The sequence below is a fragment of the Taudactylus pleione genome, unplaced genomic scaffold (assembly GCF_031769625.1).
Source record: "Taudactylus pleione unplaced genomic scaffold, aTauple2 ptg000456l, whole genome shotgun sequence".
In the NCBI taxonomy this organism is placed as follows: Eukaryota; Metazoa; Chordata; class Amphibia; order Anura; family Myobatrachidae; genus Taudactylus; species Taudactylus pleione.
This window is the reverse complement of record NW_028284858.1, coordinates 1106697-1122810: the sequence shown is the minus strand read 5'-3', so window position 1 is coordinate 1122810 and position 16114 is coordinate 1106697. Positions and strand designations below refer to the sequence as shown.

At 44.0% G+C, this 16114-nt stretch overlaps 1 protein-coding gene across 3 annotated transcripts in view; it reads left to right on the top strand.

Annotated features, from left to right (window-relative positions):
* Positions 1 to 16114, top strand: part of CALD1 (caldesmon 1) — a 186225-nt gene that overhangs the window by 105845 nt on the left and 64266 nt on the right. The window contains exon 1 of one of the 3 annotated variants that reach the window (XM_088448509.1): positions 10977 to 11215. The exons of the other annotated variants lie outside the window; for them this stretch is intronic. Within the exon in view, the coding sequence (XP_088304635.1) occupies positions 11166 to 11215 (50 nt within the window). The 5' untranslated portion in view covers positions 10977 to 11165. Of the gene's footprint in view, positions 1 to 10976; positions 11216 to 16114 lie in introns of those variants that run through there. 3 annotated transcript variants of the gene reach the window in all.

Below are 16114 nucleotides of genomic sequence, written 5' to 3'. Positions count from 1 at the left end.
AGGTCGACATGTAAGAAGGCCGAACGACAGGGTCAAAAGGTCGACACAAAAATGGTCAACACTTTTTTTTTTTTTTTTCTAACCCTAATCTTCACCATAACCCTCCCTTTTATGCCTAACCCTCCCTCCTGGTTCCTAAACCTAACTGTCTTGGTAGGTGTCTGACGCTAACCATCCCTTCTAGTGCCTAACCCTTACCCTCCGCAAGTGCCTAACCATAACCCTCCCTCCTGGTGCCTAACCCTAACCGTCCGGGTAAGCGCCTCACCCTAAACATAACCGTAACCCTAAAAAAAAATTTTTTTCAAACGTGTCAACCATTTTTTTGTGTCTACCATTTTCATGTCGACATTTTGACTCTGTCGACCATTTGTTCCTGTTGACCTTCTTACATGTCGATCTTTGGTGTGTCGATCTTTTGTCCCTGTCGACCTATGGACTGTCTAACATCTGGGGGTATATTTACTAAAGTGAGAGTTTTTAGAAGTGGAAATGTTTCCCATAGCAACCAATCAGATTCTACTTAACATTTAACTAGCAGCTTCTAAAAGATAATAACTAGAATCTGATTGGTTGTTATGGGCAACATCTCCACTTCCAAAAACTCTCACTGTAGTAAATTTACCTCCTGGTGTCTATTTAGACATTGTCTACCTTCGCTTTCACTGTAGATCTTTAGACTGGATCCCTGACTTTAGGCAGATCTTCTGAGGGAATTAAGATTTTGTCTATGTTCTTCTAATGAAAATATATATATATATATATATATATATATATATGCTTCCAAATACCCGCACTCTCCTTCCAAATGTTCATGTGCCGCGGTGCCCGTTACCTCATCAATGTACAACAGCAAAAGAGCGGCACTCGGCGGTCTAATAACGCACAATGCAAAGTCTGTAGCCTGAGGACGGGCCATTAAAGCCCGAAAGCTTGCCAAGGAACTCTGCATTGTGCGTTATTAGACTGCCGAGTGCCGCTCTTTTGCTGATATATATATATATATATATAATTATTTTGCAGACCATATTTAATAATTCCAACTGTGAAAGTGTTTAATTAGATTTAATTTTAAGTTTGCTATAGTTGTCCTTTAAAGTGCTTGTTGTCTACACACAACTTTCCAAATTGGGATCATGTTAAAACAAATATACATTTCCCTGTTAAGCAATCCTATGGGGTATTCTGTGAATTTCATGGAACTGTTTGAATAGAACTTAGATATCTCACTAAGCTGTCACCACAGAATGTGTAATGAATGGGGGCTTTATTTGGTCTCTGTGTCAGGCTGCTTACAATAACAGTGTGTCCAAACTATTTCATGATCCCAAAGGAACCGAGTCCTTTTATAGCTGCTTTAGAGAACTTCGACCGAACGTGTGAATTATTGTCACAATAGAAGGGACTTAACATAAATAAATGTAAGTTTGACATCTGTTAAGGTCTCAACTTATTTGAGATTTGAAGATCTAGGGAGTGATGCAGAGATGAATGCAGATGGTCTGTGTGTGCTCCGGCATTGCTTGCAGGGACATTAATGCGTATATTTGCCAGTATGTAGAGTTGTGTGCATCTAGCGGTGTGACTTCCTACAATCCGTATGATTGGTTTTACTGCTTGTCCTCATCATGGCTCCGCCCCTCCCTTTGTAATGCCAGGAATTGCGTTATCGGCCACGTAGACCTTCCACACTACTTGGAAAGTGGGCGGTGTTGGGCAGACACTGCAGCCTCCGGGAGGGGATGTAGTCAGCATCCTGGCGTACGGGATCCCGACGGTCTAAATACGGTCTAAATACAGCATCGGGATCCCGGCTCCAATATCCCGACTGCCCGCATCCCAAAGGTTAGTATTGGGGGTTAGGCACTAGGGGGAGGGTTAGGCACTAAGGGGGGAGGGTTAGGTTTAGGGTGCATGGAGGGGGAGGTTAGGTTTAGGCATTAGGGGGGGAGGTTGGGTTTAGGCACCGGGGAAGGAGGGTTAGGGTTAGTGGTAGTATACTTACCAAACGCTGTCGGGATTGTCACTGTCGCGATGCCGCTGTCAGTATTCTGACCAGCGGCATCTCGACCGCCGGGAACTCATACCCAACCCCTCGGGGAGACTTTAATGCTCTTCCGGGCGGCCAGGATCAGCACCCCAGATTGTTCCGTGAGAGTAGGCAAGTATGGGAAAAGGCGGATTTGCCCCTTCCGTCCACCTCTAATACCCCGCAGTAATGTTGACACGCCTCACTGACTTTTGCCTCAGATATGTCTACAAGTAACTATTTTCAAAATGGCCCCGTTTAGTGCAACGCGGCTATTGTGACTTAGCCGCACCAGAACTCAATATACCCGCCTATCCTACTTTTCCAAATGATAAGTCACTAACGTATACTAACATGACCCGTTAGTCGCAGCATTTGGTTTTTGAAATCTTCCCTGTCAATTGTTTTTAAAGCAGGAGGGCTCCTTGCTTACAATGAGAATACCATGACCATAAAACATGTTTTATATTGATGGCTTATTTATAATATTTTAATGATTTTTCCACTTCTATGTTACACTGTAATAAAAATCTCACTGTCTTACTTATTTATGAAAACCCATAGCCTGCATCCAATTTTTTCAGGTCATGCCTTCCTATAGTTCCAATTTACAAATGTGTCCACATACAGTACATCTATCCTTTGTGCTCTACAAGTCACGTTATACATAATACGTTAGAGCCATGTGACTTTTTGTGCAACTTTTTTCCTTCAAATGTGATCTATTCATACAGCGATGCGAATAGGACGCACAAGCAGCTGCAGCTGACTAAAATTATATGCTGCAGGCCTATATTCTGTGTGCGACTGTGGGTGCATCTGCATGCTAAACACTACATCAGGCAAGGACTGGGACTGCTGAGCAGCCATGGTAGCCCGCTGTGCGCGTGGCCGTATGCAGAAGGGGTGTGGCCTCACCTCACGGGGCGTGGCCTTGCGCCATGCCACCGTCTTTAAGTATCCCCACACAAGCAGCTTCAGCTGACTAAAATGATATGCTGCAGGCCTATATTCTGTGTGCATCTGCATGCTAGACACTACATCAGGGAAGGACTGGGGCTGCTGAGCAGCCCTGGCAGTCCCCCTGTGCGTGTGCCCGTGCATCTGTTCCCTATTCTGATCCACTGGGCCATGTACCCCCTCAATTTGATTCCCGCATAAATCATGAGACCTGCATATCTTCCTATACTGTGAAGATGAAAATTGCTTACCCTTTGCGCGGTAAAGGTGCTTGCCCCCGAAAAAGGGTTGTGGCCTACCTGGGAGGGGGTATGGTCTCACAGCACGTTTTCAACTTTTCATCACCCTGGAGTTGTGCCCAGCACTCCCGGGTATGCTGGGCTGCCCTCGGGGCTCTCTCCGCACTGTGAACAGATGACGTGTGCATGCGCTTGGCATCTATTCACCCGCTGCTTCGGTGACAGTGCTCCCCCCAACTGTTCCCTACTGCGGGACACTGTGGTGGGACAGTACCAGGATAGCGGGACAATTGGGGGAGGTATGCAGTTGAGTATTTGACTATGTTTTCAAAGTTGATTATAAAAGGATACAATGCCAGACTGAAAAAGTCGGTTGTAATGTATACAATATACCAAATTAACATGTTGGATGTATTTTTAGCTGTGAACAATCCCTAATGTTAGTGACCAAAAGTGTGTTGGTATAAATGGGCATAGTTTGGGTGGATCGAGGGATTTGACTTTTTTTGCTGGCAGATATGGTATTTGCTAGTCAGAAATATGGCACCATGCAATGAGCAGCTTTTAAAAGACTTACTCATAACAGTTTTCCTGTCAATTAGGGGCCTATTTACTAAGCCTTGGATGGAGATGAAGTGTACGGCGATAAAGTTCCAGCCAATCCACTCCTAACTGTCATGTCACAGGCTAAGGGCCGGATTCAATTAGAGGCGAAATGCCGCGATCGGTAATAAGCGCAATATTTTTGCCTCATTCGCCTGTTTTGAGGCAAAGTTTTCGCCTGTTTACACAATGCGTGCTCCCGCTTTTCACCCTATTCAATTGTAAAACAGGCAAAAACATGTATGTGCGCATGCAGCGAATAGCGGAACTAGCTAAAAGGACAGGGGAAATCAGTCTGTACCCCCTGAAAAGCCTAACTGACCCGGGGAATCAAGGTAGGAGTTTCTTAATAGCCCTAATAAAAGTAATTAGGGATCTTTATATTGAGTCAAAGGGCTGTTATTTGCATAAGTGTGGAAACATTATTATAAAGCAATGTCTTTTGTGAAAAATAATTGCTGTAGTTACATTGGGGGTACATGCAAATGGGTACTAGTATATGTTTGTGTTTGTAAAGTGCAGATTAATAAAAAAAAAATTAAATACACCTGCTGCAGCCATCTGCAATCCTAAAAACACCTGTCCATCCATACAGCCCCCCAAAATACCTATCCTAGTACTTTAGCCCCATTTTCAAAAACTTTTTTACATTTTCACCCCGAAATTTACGTCTTTTTTGGGGTGAATTAAGATTTTTTTTTCCCTATTACTCAAAATCAATATAGGGATTTTGCACATATTTTCTCTTTTTCACCTGTTTTTGCCTATGGAGTTTTCACACATGCGAAAACATCCTGGAATTGAATAGGGCGATACTTTGGAAACTGGTGAAAACTGCGCATTTTTTGCCTCTGATTGAATACGGGCCTAAGTTTGAAAAATTACAGTTATTAGTTGGTTAGTTTATCTTCGTTCACTTTATCCCCATCCAAGGCTTAGTAAATAAACCCCAAAGAACCAGCTAATTACACCACGCTCACCATTTACTAAAAGCAAAGAGGGAAATTGCCCAGGCAGGACCACTGCCAAACTCAAGTTTTACTTCTTACGGACTTACCGCCGACTCTGCTTAGAATGGTCATTACTAACTAGTAAAAAGCACCCAGTTCTTCTCCAATGGTCCCTAGCACTATGCAAGTCACACAGTACTTGCTGCAACAAAGTGCTAGGTACTGGTTTCAAATGGCAATAACTGTTTTATTTCTCTCCTCTGTTAGCCACCAAAATGAGGATCTCTGTATGATGTTCATCAGATTCATTCATTTTTTCTCTCCTTTTTTTTAATATTAGCCTCAAGAATAGAGGTTTGTTTTGTTTTGCCTTAATGTGCTCCTTTATGGATAGTCGCCACCAGAAGGAGTTTTTTTCCGGTAGTAGATGCCAGATTGTCCTTCTGTTTTGGATAATGGCCGCCAGAATAGAACTCTGTTTCGAACAGTAGCCAGTTTACTAAATGGAATAGAGAACTTCTTAAATATGTTTTCTACGCAGAGGTATCCAAGCATTTCATTGGTCATTCCTTTTTTGTCTTTTAGTTTTTGATTTGTCTTTTCAAAATCACATATGTTCTCCGCAAAGTTTGAGCCAGACAGAAGACATCAGGGCCGTAACACGGCTTTTCTGAGCCCTGTGCTGGCCACTTCCCCCCCAAGATCATGATGTAATGTGGAGGGGGCAGGGCCGGCAGCATCGGTAATTATAGCTCTGACCCAATGCTGGGGAAGGGGGCGGGGTGCCTGCCTGGAGCGTCTTGCTGCACTGCTGTAGCAATTCTGACTGGAACGGCACCCTGCTAGCCAGCTGCAGGGGCCGGGGGTGAACGCCAGTACGGTGGCACCACCCACACACCCCTAGTTACAACACTGTAAGACCTACATTGTGAGATGATTCTTAAAATTTCAAACCTTCGACTGATAAAATGGTGTAAAGCCTTGCTGCTGGCATACATGGGTGAGGCTCTAGAAGTATTTTAAGTCTAACAGAAACAATAGAGTTTGAATGAGCCCTTTCTGCTGCCAGCCAGTGTCGGTCTGGCCTAGGATAATACACCTCTGTTATTGCTTGTACGGCAAACGTCTTTGGGCCACTGGCTACGGGTCTGGTATCTCATCTCCATGTGTGTATTTCATTCTTGGATGAAGGAAAGTCGCTAAACATTGGAAATGCGCACAGTTTATCTTTTGGCTATATGCTATCTTACTGTTACTATTGATCGGCAGGTACTGTATTTTTCTATGTGGCACTTTGTTTATTTAACAAATATTACCAGGAAGTCTGGTTCAACTTAAAGTGTAAAGCCAGAAAATGCCAGTGTACCTATTTTCGGGCATCTGTTCAAGAGCAATAGGGAAAATATGTGGATGGGCTGGGTAGTTTATTGATTGCCATACATTTCCATGCAAGCTAAATAGCCCTTTGTTCTGAATTTTGTAATACTTTCTTCAAAGTAGTATACTGTATGTTCTTTATTGTGTCCTACTACAGTTACATGTAGAAAGCAAATGGCTCATTGTTAGATTAATGCCAGAAGTGCAATGGCAAGGTCGCCAACTAATGGGGGCGTAACCAGGGCAGTGCATAGAGAGTGACCCAGATGATGGGGGGTGGGAGGGCCTGACATGTTGGGCCACAGGCTATTACTCTGTAATCTTTAGGGCCCCAGAAGAGTTCAAACAAGCTGCCAGTATCAAGCATGCTGCTACCGAAGCTCAATGTTTCCGAGATACCGAGACCTAATGGAGCCCATACATCACCAATCAGGAAAAAACGATTCTGCCTTTTCTTCCCTGATTTCATGTTCTTTAATTCTCCAATCTGTGCCCATACAATACAGATAGTTTTCAGTGATTTGCAGTTCATGTTCAGCAAATAACAGATCTGCCAATCATGTACTGGTGCATACATCGTACATACACCAGCAGCCTGATTGGTCTGTGTAGACTCTGGCTTTATGCAGATCATAGGTCTCCGGGAACATGGCGCTCACGCTACTTTGCTAAAAGACATCTCAAGTGCAAATGGGCACATCACCGGGAAGATGGCTACTGCGCCATTTTCCTTGTGATTTCAGTCTGTAGAAGCGGCTGATGCAGGGCTCCGGAGAGGTAAATATAATAATGATATTGGTGCAGGGAGTGCATGGCGGTCCCTCTGGACCCAGGTGCCCGTGTGTACTGCACACCCTGCACTCATTATACTGTAGATATGCCAATGCCCAATGATTTGCGTACATCTTTGATGACGGGGGGTCTGTGCAATATCCATTCTGCGCATTTGCAGAATGGGTCCTGCGTTGTTGTATGTTTGAAGGCGGGGACTGGGCAGGGCTGCCTGCGCTTCCAGAAAAGGGGGCATTTCTGCGTCTTGCTATGCAGATTACTGGCCTCGCAAGTGAGGAGGATCTGGCCATTCTGAGTAAGCTTAGGCCTATTACTCATATGGCCGATGTTGCAAGCCGATGGGCGCGATGTTGATCCGACCCTGCGTCTTCGGACACAGGCATTGGATCTGAGATGCCTGCAGGAGGTGTCTTTTCCCATGTCTCCAGCAGGCATTACCATATTTTTGCACAGCGGCTGAGTCTTGCAAAAGCGCCCATCTCTGAATCAGGCTTAGGGGTAAATTTACTAAGATGGGAGTTCTATTAAGAAGTGATGTTGCCCATAGCAACCAATCAGATTCCAGGTATTATCTTCTAGAAAGTGCTAGATAAATGATAGTAGAATCTGATTGGTTGCTTTGGGCAACATCACTTCTTAAATAGATCTCCCATCTTAGTAAATTACCCCTTATAGTCATAAGGTCGACATTTACAATGCACCCAAGACAAAACTACTGATATATTGGGTACAGCCGGCCGCTTTCTCCTGTGAAGTCTCTCGTCAGCTTCCTCCAGGCTCCAACGCTCATCTGTAAAAGGAGTATTATATTACATCTATTACATTGTGTAAAGTTATAACAAAAAGCCGAATAAAGTCAATACTAGCATCTTCACATTCTTCACGTTGTCTAACAAAATTAGGAGAGGGCACCCCTTCAGCAGACATAGCCCAGCAGAGCGTGACTGCTTTGTATCATTTGCTATACAAAAATGGTACTTTTGTGTACTTTAAAGACTTGTGTTTAAATGACAAGTTTGACTACTGTGGTGCAGCTGCCTCAGTTTGTTTATTATGGGAATTTAGAACATTCCTTTATGGTTCTGCTCTCCTCCATCAGTGTTTGTGGCAACATTTTACTCCCTCCCTTTGTATATAGTTAGAGCTGAAAGTTTCTATCAGTTGTGTATAACAGGAACTTGTTTGCGTGAGACATGATTTACCCTGTTTTTGTTTCTATAGTTGTTTTCATTATGTTCAGCTAAGGTCTCGGCACCTATTCTCGTCATTCTTCAAAACAAATGATGCGCAGGAGAGCAGGGTATAGAAGGCATGTAGTCAATCAGTACATTAGAAGGAGATTTAACTACACATGAGGTTCCGTTGGAACCTTGTGCAATGTGCAGGCCTCTCACCCACGCTAGCGATGCTCTTGTTAGCAGGAGTATGTAGTACTTAAGCTCAGCCGACTACTCATGAATGTCTACGTGTAGGCAAGTTTAAAGTAGTAGGGGGATAGGACAACATTTAGCTAATTCAAACACGTAATTTACAGCAGTAAATTCTGTAGGTTAGTTTATGGCAATTCAAATTACGACTTTTAACTTTTTCTTTTTTATTAACCGTTATTTATGTATTAAGTTATTTATTTAGCAGACCCGTATTACGCAAAGTTTTACAGAAAACATTTCAGACACTCACATCATGGGGCTGAGCCTGAATTGCACGCAATGCAGAAATTCACACAAATGCTTGATGTTTCTTTAACCGCGCATGCGCTGCCGCTAAAAAGTTGCACAGTGCATATATCCCACGGCGGGAGCCTACGGAGTCACATGACCGATTGAAGTGCATGGTCTCAGAAATGTATTGGGTGTTTCTTGGCGGTGACTGGGAGGCGGCTATTCAGATACACTGTCTGATGGGCATGTTATAGTGGGCATGTCACATGACTCAGACTCTTATTTAATAGCCTACAGTGGAGGCTCTAATCTGACAGAGCTGGTGCATTTGATGGTGCACCCGAAAGTTGCGTCTAAAAAGGTGCATGAAGCGGGATTGTTGCATTTAAAGACTCACAAAGTGGGTGCCTCAGGCCTTCACATTCAGATGTACACCAGGGAAAGGCTTACACTAGTATTTAGCATAAAGTTGCGAATATTTACAAATCACTAAATCACAGAAAGCTGTCAACTTAAGTGTATGAATATGATATTTAAGATGATTGGAGTGTTCTGAAAGTGCATTTGTGTGTGTGTGTTAGTTATGTGACCACACCATTTACCAAAAAAAATCATACATGTTCTGCACTCACCTAATTACACTCCAACCTGTATTTCATTTAAATGCATGTTCGTTATAATAATACAATAATTTGTTAGGCTGCTCAACTCCGTTAAAGTCTCCCCTTCTGGCCAGTCCTTACACTCAAACTCAAACATGAGAATTGCCCTGCATCCTTTTCCACCAGGTATCACACAGATTTTATACACAAACTATGCCATCTTCATGGGTTGTTGGCAGGGCCGGCTCCAGAGCTAATAGCGCCTTGTGCTGGGCGAATGCTCTGCGCTCTTTAATGTGAGCGAACGAAATTGGGGGCGTGGCGAAATACCATAGGCCACGTCTCCTTACGTGATGTTATCTGAGGGGCGTGCCCACATGCCTCCAAATAATGTCAGGCTGGGGGGAGCCTCACTAGCTGGGCTTCCCCCAGCCCTCTCACGGCACTGAATGGATGCCGCGCGCAGCATCTATTCAGACTCCGGGGTCCCGGCACCCCGATTTGACCACCCGCGGGCCACTTCGGGATGCTGGGGAAGGGTGCATCCTCTATGGGTGGCACCCCTGTTCGACCGCTCAGATTGAACACCCCTAGAGCCATCCCTGGTTGTGGGCTGCTATCTCATTGGCTTAAAGAGCAAAGCCATTCTCATTTCATTGTGAGACAATGTAGGGACTGCCAGAAGGGAAGAGTTTGATGGCGTTGGCTTTTTTAACAAATTATTGCAATATTTTGGAACAAATAAATTAGACACAGATGGGAGCATAATTAGGTGAGTGCAAAGCATATATTTTATATATATACATATAATCACTGCATGTATTTTGATGCAGTTTTCACTATTCTATAGAGCATTTGTTGAGGAATAGATGTATGAAACATTAATGTATGTCAAAAGGGAGCTGAACAGTGATGATTTTAGTGAAGCAAGTCACTAAAACAACGGACGTCCGAGCGTTTTCTTGACTTACGCTGCCTAAACCGCTAAAGATAGATCACAACAATGGACTATATTTTATTCCATGTAGAGATTAATACGTATTATCCGATTTCGCCCAAAAAATGATGTAAGCCCTGGATACTGACATAAAATTTCAGTTTTCCCCTTTTTTTACCGTTCCTATTTCATTTATGTGAAGAACGATTATTTAATGGGGTAAATGGGGGGGTCTGGCCTATTGGCCTATTTAGAGATAATTTAGGGTGCTGTTATTCAAAGACATCACCAAGGCACATCGCTGCCATTGCCCCTAATGGAATCAACCCCAGAGAGCCGGAAAAATGAGCAGTGTTAAGTTACCATAACTCTTGGGGACGCGCACAGTTGACCACCGCGCCCGCCCATCGCCAAGGGATGACTTGCTCCTATTTATTCAGTCTACAATAACATGCTCCAGGGCTTGTTAAGTTCTGTGAAGGTAATGGACAGATTCACGTATATTAGTACTGTAGCTCTTTCACAGAAGCCAACGAGAGCTTAAAAAAAAAAAAAAGTAAAATATTTAAGATGGAGATGTGCAATGTATTAGCACTGCAGCCTCCTATCAATCCCTCAAGAATTCCTGGTTTCCAGATAACAGACTCTGAAATGTTTTAGTGTCATTTTTCTCAGCTGACGTGAGCTGGTTGTATAACATTCCTGTGTTTAATGGGGGGGGGTGTATGTGGAGATTTTGGAGACAAAGAACAAAGAACTTCTACTACAGTGAGTACGGTAGAGAGAGAGAATAAAGGGGGGGATCACTCTCACCCATGAGATCATGTGATAAGTGGTGGGGACTGTCGTCATAGTTGGATGCAGCTGTGTGCCCTAGGTGAGCATCCTGCCTGCAGCAGTACTCAGCTCAGTCCTGGGACTAGGGATTATGCCATTTGCACTGTCCCATTGCATCCCGCTGCTGCACCCTTTGGATGAACACTTGGAAAAGAGTCAGTGACTTCCACCAGCAGACATGATCAGCAGCAGATCCTTCAGCAGACACAGCCTCTCCTCCCTCTCCAAGTGAGTGATTATTAACTTGTAGCAACTGTTTGACTCTCCCCAGTGCTTTGTTTCAGCTCATAGATATGGCAAACCTCAAAACTGTGCAACATGCAAGGGTTTATTTGTTTCACTTTATGTGCAGTTGTTACATGAATATAGAGGAAAACGAGACCAGAACACAAGGTGACACACCTACATCCTAATGTGATCCAGAGGTCGGCAACCTGCGTCTTTCCAGCTGTCATGGACTGCTGGGATTTGTTGTTCCACAGCAACCCTGTGGGGTTTTGCTGGGTCTTTTTTGTTTAACCTTTGTGGGACTTGCTCCATAACAGCAGCCAGGTTGCTTAACTGCTGGAATCGGCTGCAGCAAAGTTTTATTAAATACAACATAAGCAACTGTAGGCCAGATTCACTGCCGATTGCAACTGCGATTACGCACGCAATCGGACGAATGTTGCGTACTGAGCATGCTTATGCATCACAGTGCACGTGCGGTAACAGCCACTGCGATCGGGACTGCGATCGCAGTGGCTACGCAGATCTATCGCAGAGTGATTGACAGGAAGTGCCGTGTGTGGGAGGTGATGGGGGGGTCGGCGAAACGCAGGCGTGCCAGTGCGTTTGAACGCCGTTGCATGGGCGTGCATAAATGATCCACTGCGATGCCATACGCAGCTTGTGTACTCACTGCGTGCGATGAGGTTAGTCATTTCTGAGTAAGGTCAGAGCTTGTGCAAGTGTGCATGAGGCTGCGATGGTACTCGATGTTACCGATGGTTTTGCAGTCTTCCTAAACATTACAGATGTGTATAAGGTAAAGTGGGCGTCCTTATGTTGTGCTGCAACAGCATAGCGATCGCAGTGGATTACCATACTATCGCAGGGAGACTGCGCGCGTAATCGCTGTTGCAATTGCACTTGCGATCCTTACTGAATCAGGCCCTACAGTATATGAATGATCCTACAACCAGTTTTAAAAGCTGGAGACTGAATCCTTGCATTCATGGGGGGAATTCAAATGTGTGCGGTGCCCAGCAGCGCACATATCAGCCAGTTACGGTAGTGCCGACATCACACGTTTTCTCTTGCACCTCTACAAAATATAAATTAATGACAATACCTATTGCTTTGGGAAGTATTTATTATTAACAGTCACTTTGTATTCGTAGTATTTGTAGTATTTTTGTTGTCACAGATTAAGCACAGAGTTGCGTGGCACAATGCATGGTGAGTCTCTTTTGTATCGGTCCTTAGTCTTTAGCTTTTTTACCCAGGTAAACTTAGAGCGGGGCCCGTTCACCTAACCTTATTGGGGCAATCATCTGTTCTAATGATGTGTCGGGGGATCGGAGAAATCCACCTCGATTTCAACCCGAAATTTGTTCGGTTTTGTCATTAAATAACTTACCAACATACTTGTTATATTTATTTGTAAGATACAGATCATCCCCCCCATTTTCTTCAAATTGAGAACATTTGTCAGTGAGCTATTAATAGTTTCTATAATGTGACACATGTAGCGTAAAGAAGTCCTAAAGAATGTTCGCACAAGTGCTGAGGTCTGACTACATGGGCAATTTTGTTTAAAAAAAAACAAAACAAAACAGTGCACCTTGATTTGTGTCACCATTGAGCCAGGTGACATTGTACTCTAGTAAGGTCACTGCCTATATGCTCCATAGCAGCAGAGAGGGGAATACAATCCTTACACCAGTGACAATAGACAAAGGCTGCAGTGCTGTGGGCATATCATCTACAACAGGAATTTCACTTAGCAACCATAATGGATCAATTACTTTTGTCTTGTAAAATTTAAGAGCCAATCTCCACTTTTATACTAATGAATAACCTCATGCTTTGTACACTTCTATCAGGATAATTACATCCCATTGGGACTAATTCAATGACATAAAAAGGAAATGAGTGCTAAAAACAAAATGCAGAATGCTACTTTTTATAATGTCCAATGCAAATGAGAGCTTGTACATGCAAAGGTGGAACAGCCTCATTCTTCGTTTGCTATGGTGAGTTGTAATTAAACAATACGAGCAAATGATTTATCAACTGTTATATATATATAGCGCACAAATATCATACAGAGCATTACAGAGAATATTACATTCACTCGCGTCAGTCCCTGCCCCAGAGCTCACAATCTATATTCAGAAGCCTTTTAAGTTTCTAGTATGTTTGTGGATTGTGGGAGCAATCTGAAGCACCTGGAGGAGACCCACGCAAACATGATTAGCACATATAAACTCCACACAGATAGGGCCAACCATGGTGTAAAAGGTTTGCAGCTTGTAATTGGCCCTCCCACTTTCAACGCGCCATTTAAAAGTGGTTAACCTAAGTGATTTGCCGTTTCTGTAATAATTTACAGACATTGCACTGTGAAGTGCTGGGGGGGGTTAATTGGCGGCACATGGAATTATCATTTAAGAAGAGGTGCTGAACTGATGCTTACCAATGTAATGTGCCACTAGTGAATCAGATAGGGTGTGTGTCTATAGCCAAAAGTGAATCCTCATCTGCCTGTATACAGATGCGTCCTCATACACCGTGACCTAGCGTTAAGACACCCGGACGTCTGAGGCGCTCCTAGAGGTATAGCGTACCGTATTTTCATTTCCATTTTGCATCTTATCCGCATCGCAGAAGCAGCAAAACGCCACTCACAGTGTACTAGAAACCCTGGGCTGTGACTTTAACTGCACAGAAATTAGATTTAAACACATACAAAGTTGCAGATGACCGGAACTTGGCGAGAAAAAAGGCTGCGGCTGCCGTATCGTAACACTACAGATTTACACTCCTTCATACACAGATACACAAATGTCGCACATCAAATTGTTCAGTGTAATCTAGATAAGTAGTTTTGTTGCTTCCAGTTGTTTTATTTCTGCAAATAAGACACATTTTGAGTGGGAAAGAAGCTCGGCACAGCCAAGTCATGTGGGACCTGGCGAACTAAGAGGGTTCTATATGGTGCGGCTGATCCACAGGGTCTCAGGATAAATCTGTATGCAACAATTGTAGATGGCTCATTTGGTTGTATTACTCCTTGTAAATGTGAGCCCTATATGATAGCATATTGTCATCAACATCTGATTGGGTTCAATAAAATGCCGATTAGGAGTGTTGTAAATCTAATTGGTTGATGGCCGTGACTTGCCAGTGTGTGAGGTCAGGAGCTGCACTTATTGGACCTTATTCAGAGGCGGCCATACGGTCTACGACCGCACGGCCGCCTCGATGTTTGGCCAGTGCGCATGCGCACGAGTGAGCCTGCTCTCTCGTGCGCATGCGTGAGACCCGCTACGACCGACAGCGCCGGTCATAGCGGGTCTCTTTCCAAAGGGGGCGAGCTGTCGATGTTGATTGACAGCTCGCCCCGTTTGGAAGGCTGGCCGGGGGGGTGGCAGCCCAAACGGAGGTGTTCCCATGGGCCTAACGTTTGGGGGAGGCCTACCGTTTGGGGGAGGCCCCACTGACATCACAAGTGATGTCAGTGGAGAGCTTCCGGCTCTGACAGAGCCAGAAGCTCTCCGGGGCTTACGACAAGTGAGACCCTACCCTAGGGTCTCGTCGTAAGCCCCGATGGTCGCGATGGTCTCTGACCATCACGACCATTACCCGAGCGGTCGTTAGAGCCTAACGACCAAAACAGAGGCGGGTGGTCAGGATGCAAGCGGCCGCCCAGTTTCTGAGCAACCGCTTGCAGCCTCCGACCGCCTCTGAATGAGGCCCTTTGTGCTTTTTAGAATTGTCCCGAGCCTAATGCTTGGACTGAATACACGTGCTACCAAATTGGGACCATATAATTCTTGGTGGTCCAAGGGGTCTATTTACTATGCTTCCCTGCATGTTTAAGCCTGAAATTTAAAAGGCCAATGTTTTTAATAGCAAAACACCTCAACACATACTTGCCTACTTTTGAAAAAACATTTAAGGGAGATTGCGAAAGTAACACCTATAAGCACGACGTTAAAGTGAACGTTTACTGCTACGCACGATGTTAAAGTGGTCGTTTACTGCTACATCTGAGAGACGTGTCATAGAATTGACTTCCATCCAAATATAAATGAGCCCCAAAGCACTAATGGCCCGTATACACGGGTCGATCAGACAACGATCAGATTTTATCTGATCGTCCTGCATGTGCTGGATATTCGATATCGAACATCCTGCAACATACACCAACCCCCAAACGACGTAACAACAGGCTAACATGGTCAATATCGACCAGGTTGGCCTGCATGCATAAGCGATGGTCGATATCGACCATCCATGCCCACGCATCGACCATCGTTTGGTCATTGGAGGGGTTAAAAAAAAAAGAACGATATTAACGATCAAACGATAAACTATATCGTTATTGTTTATTTCGTTCTTTTTTATCTGACCGTGTGTATGCACCATTATTTATCTATTTGTTGATGACAACTCACTGATACTTTTCAGTGCTTACTCATCTGTTGTGTTTTACAAGGGTGTCCATATAGGTGGCCAAGAGAAACCTTATTTATATGAAATGCCTGTAGCCATAGGGATCACTGTGCCTTATAACCAATGCAGGGAAATGGCACTGATTATACCATCTGAATGTATCTATCTCTGATTTATTTATTTTTTAAAGTATATAGCAGCTACATAATGAGGGTAAGGTGTAATCAGGGAGATTGCTAGACTCTTCAGGGATCAGGGAGATTGCTACTATGGGCCATATTCAATTAGGCTGTGAAAACCCGTTATTGGCGATACTTTATCGCCGATGATGTCATTTTCGCCGTTTTCACTTTTCCCTGTGCCAAAATCCAGTGTTAAGTTTTCACCATAGAATAGGTGGCGAAAAAAAGTGCAGAATTGGGGTTTTGGGGTACAAACTGAAAAAAGTACCTGGCACCCCTTGCA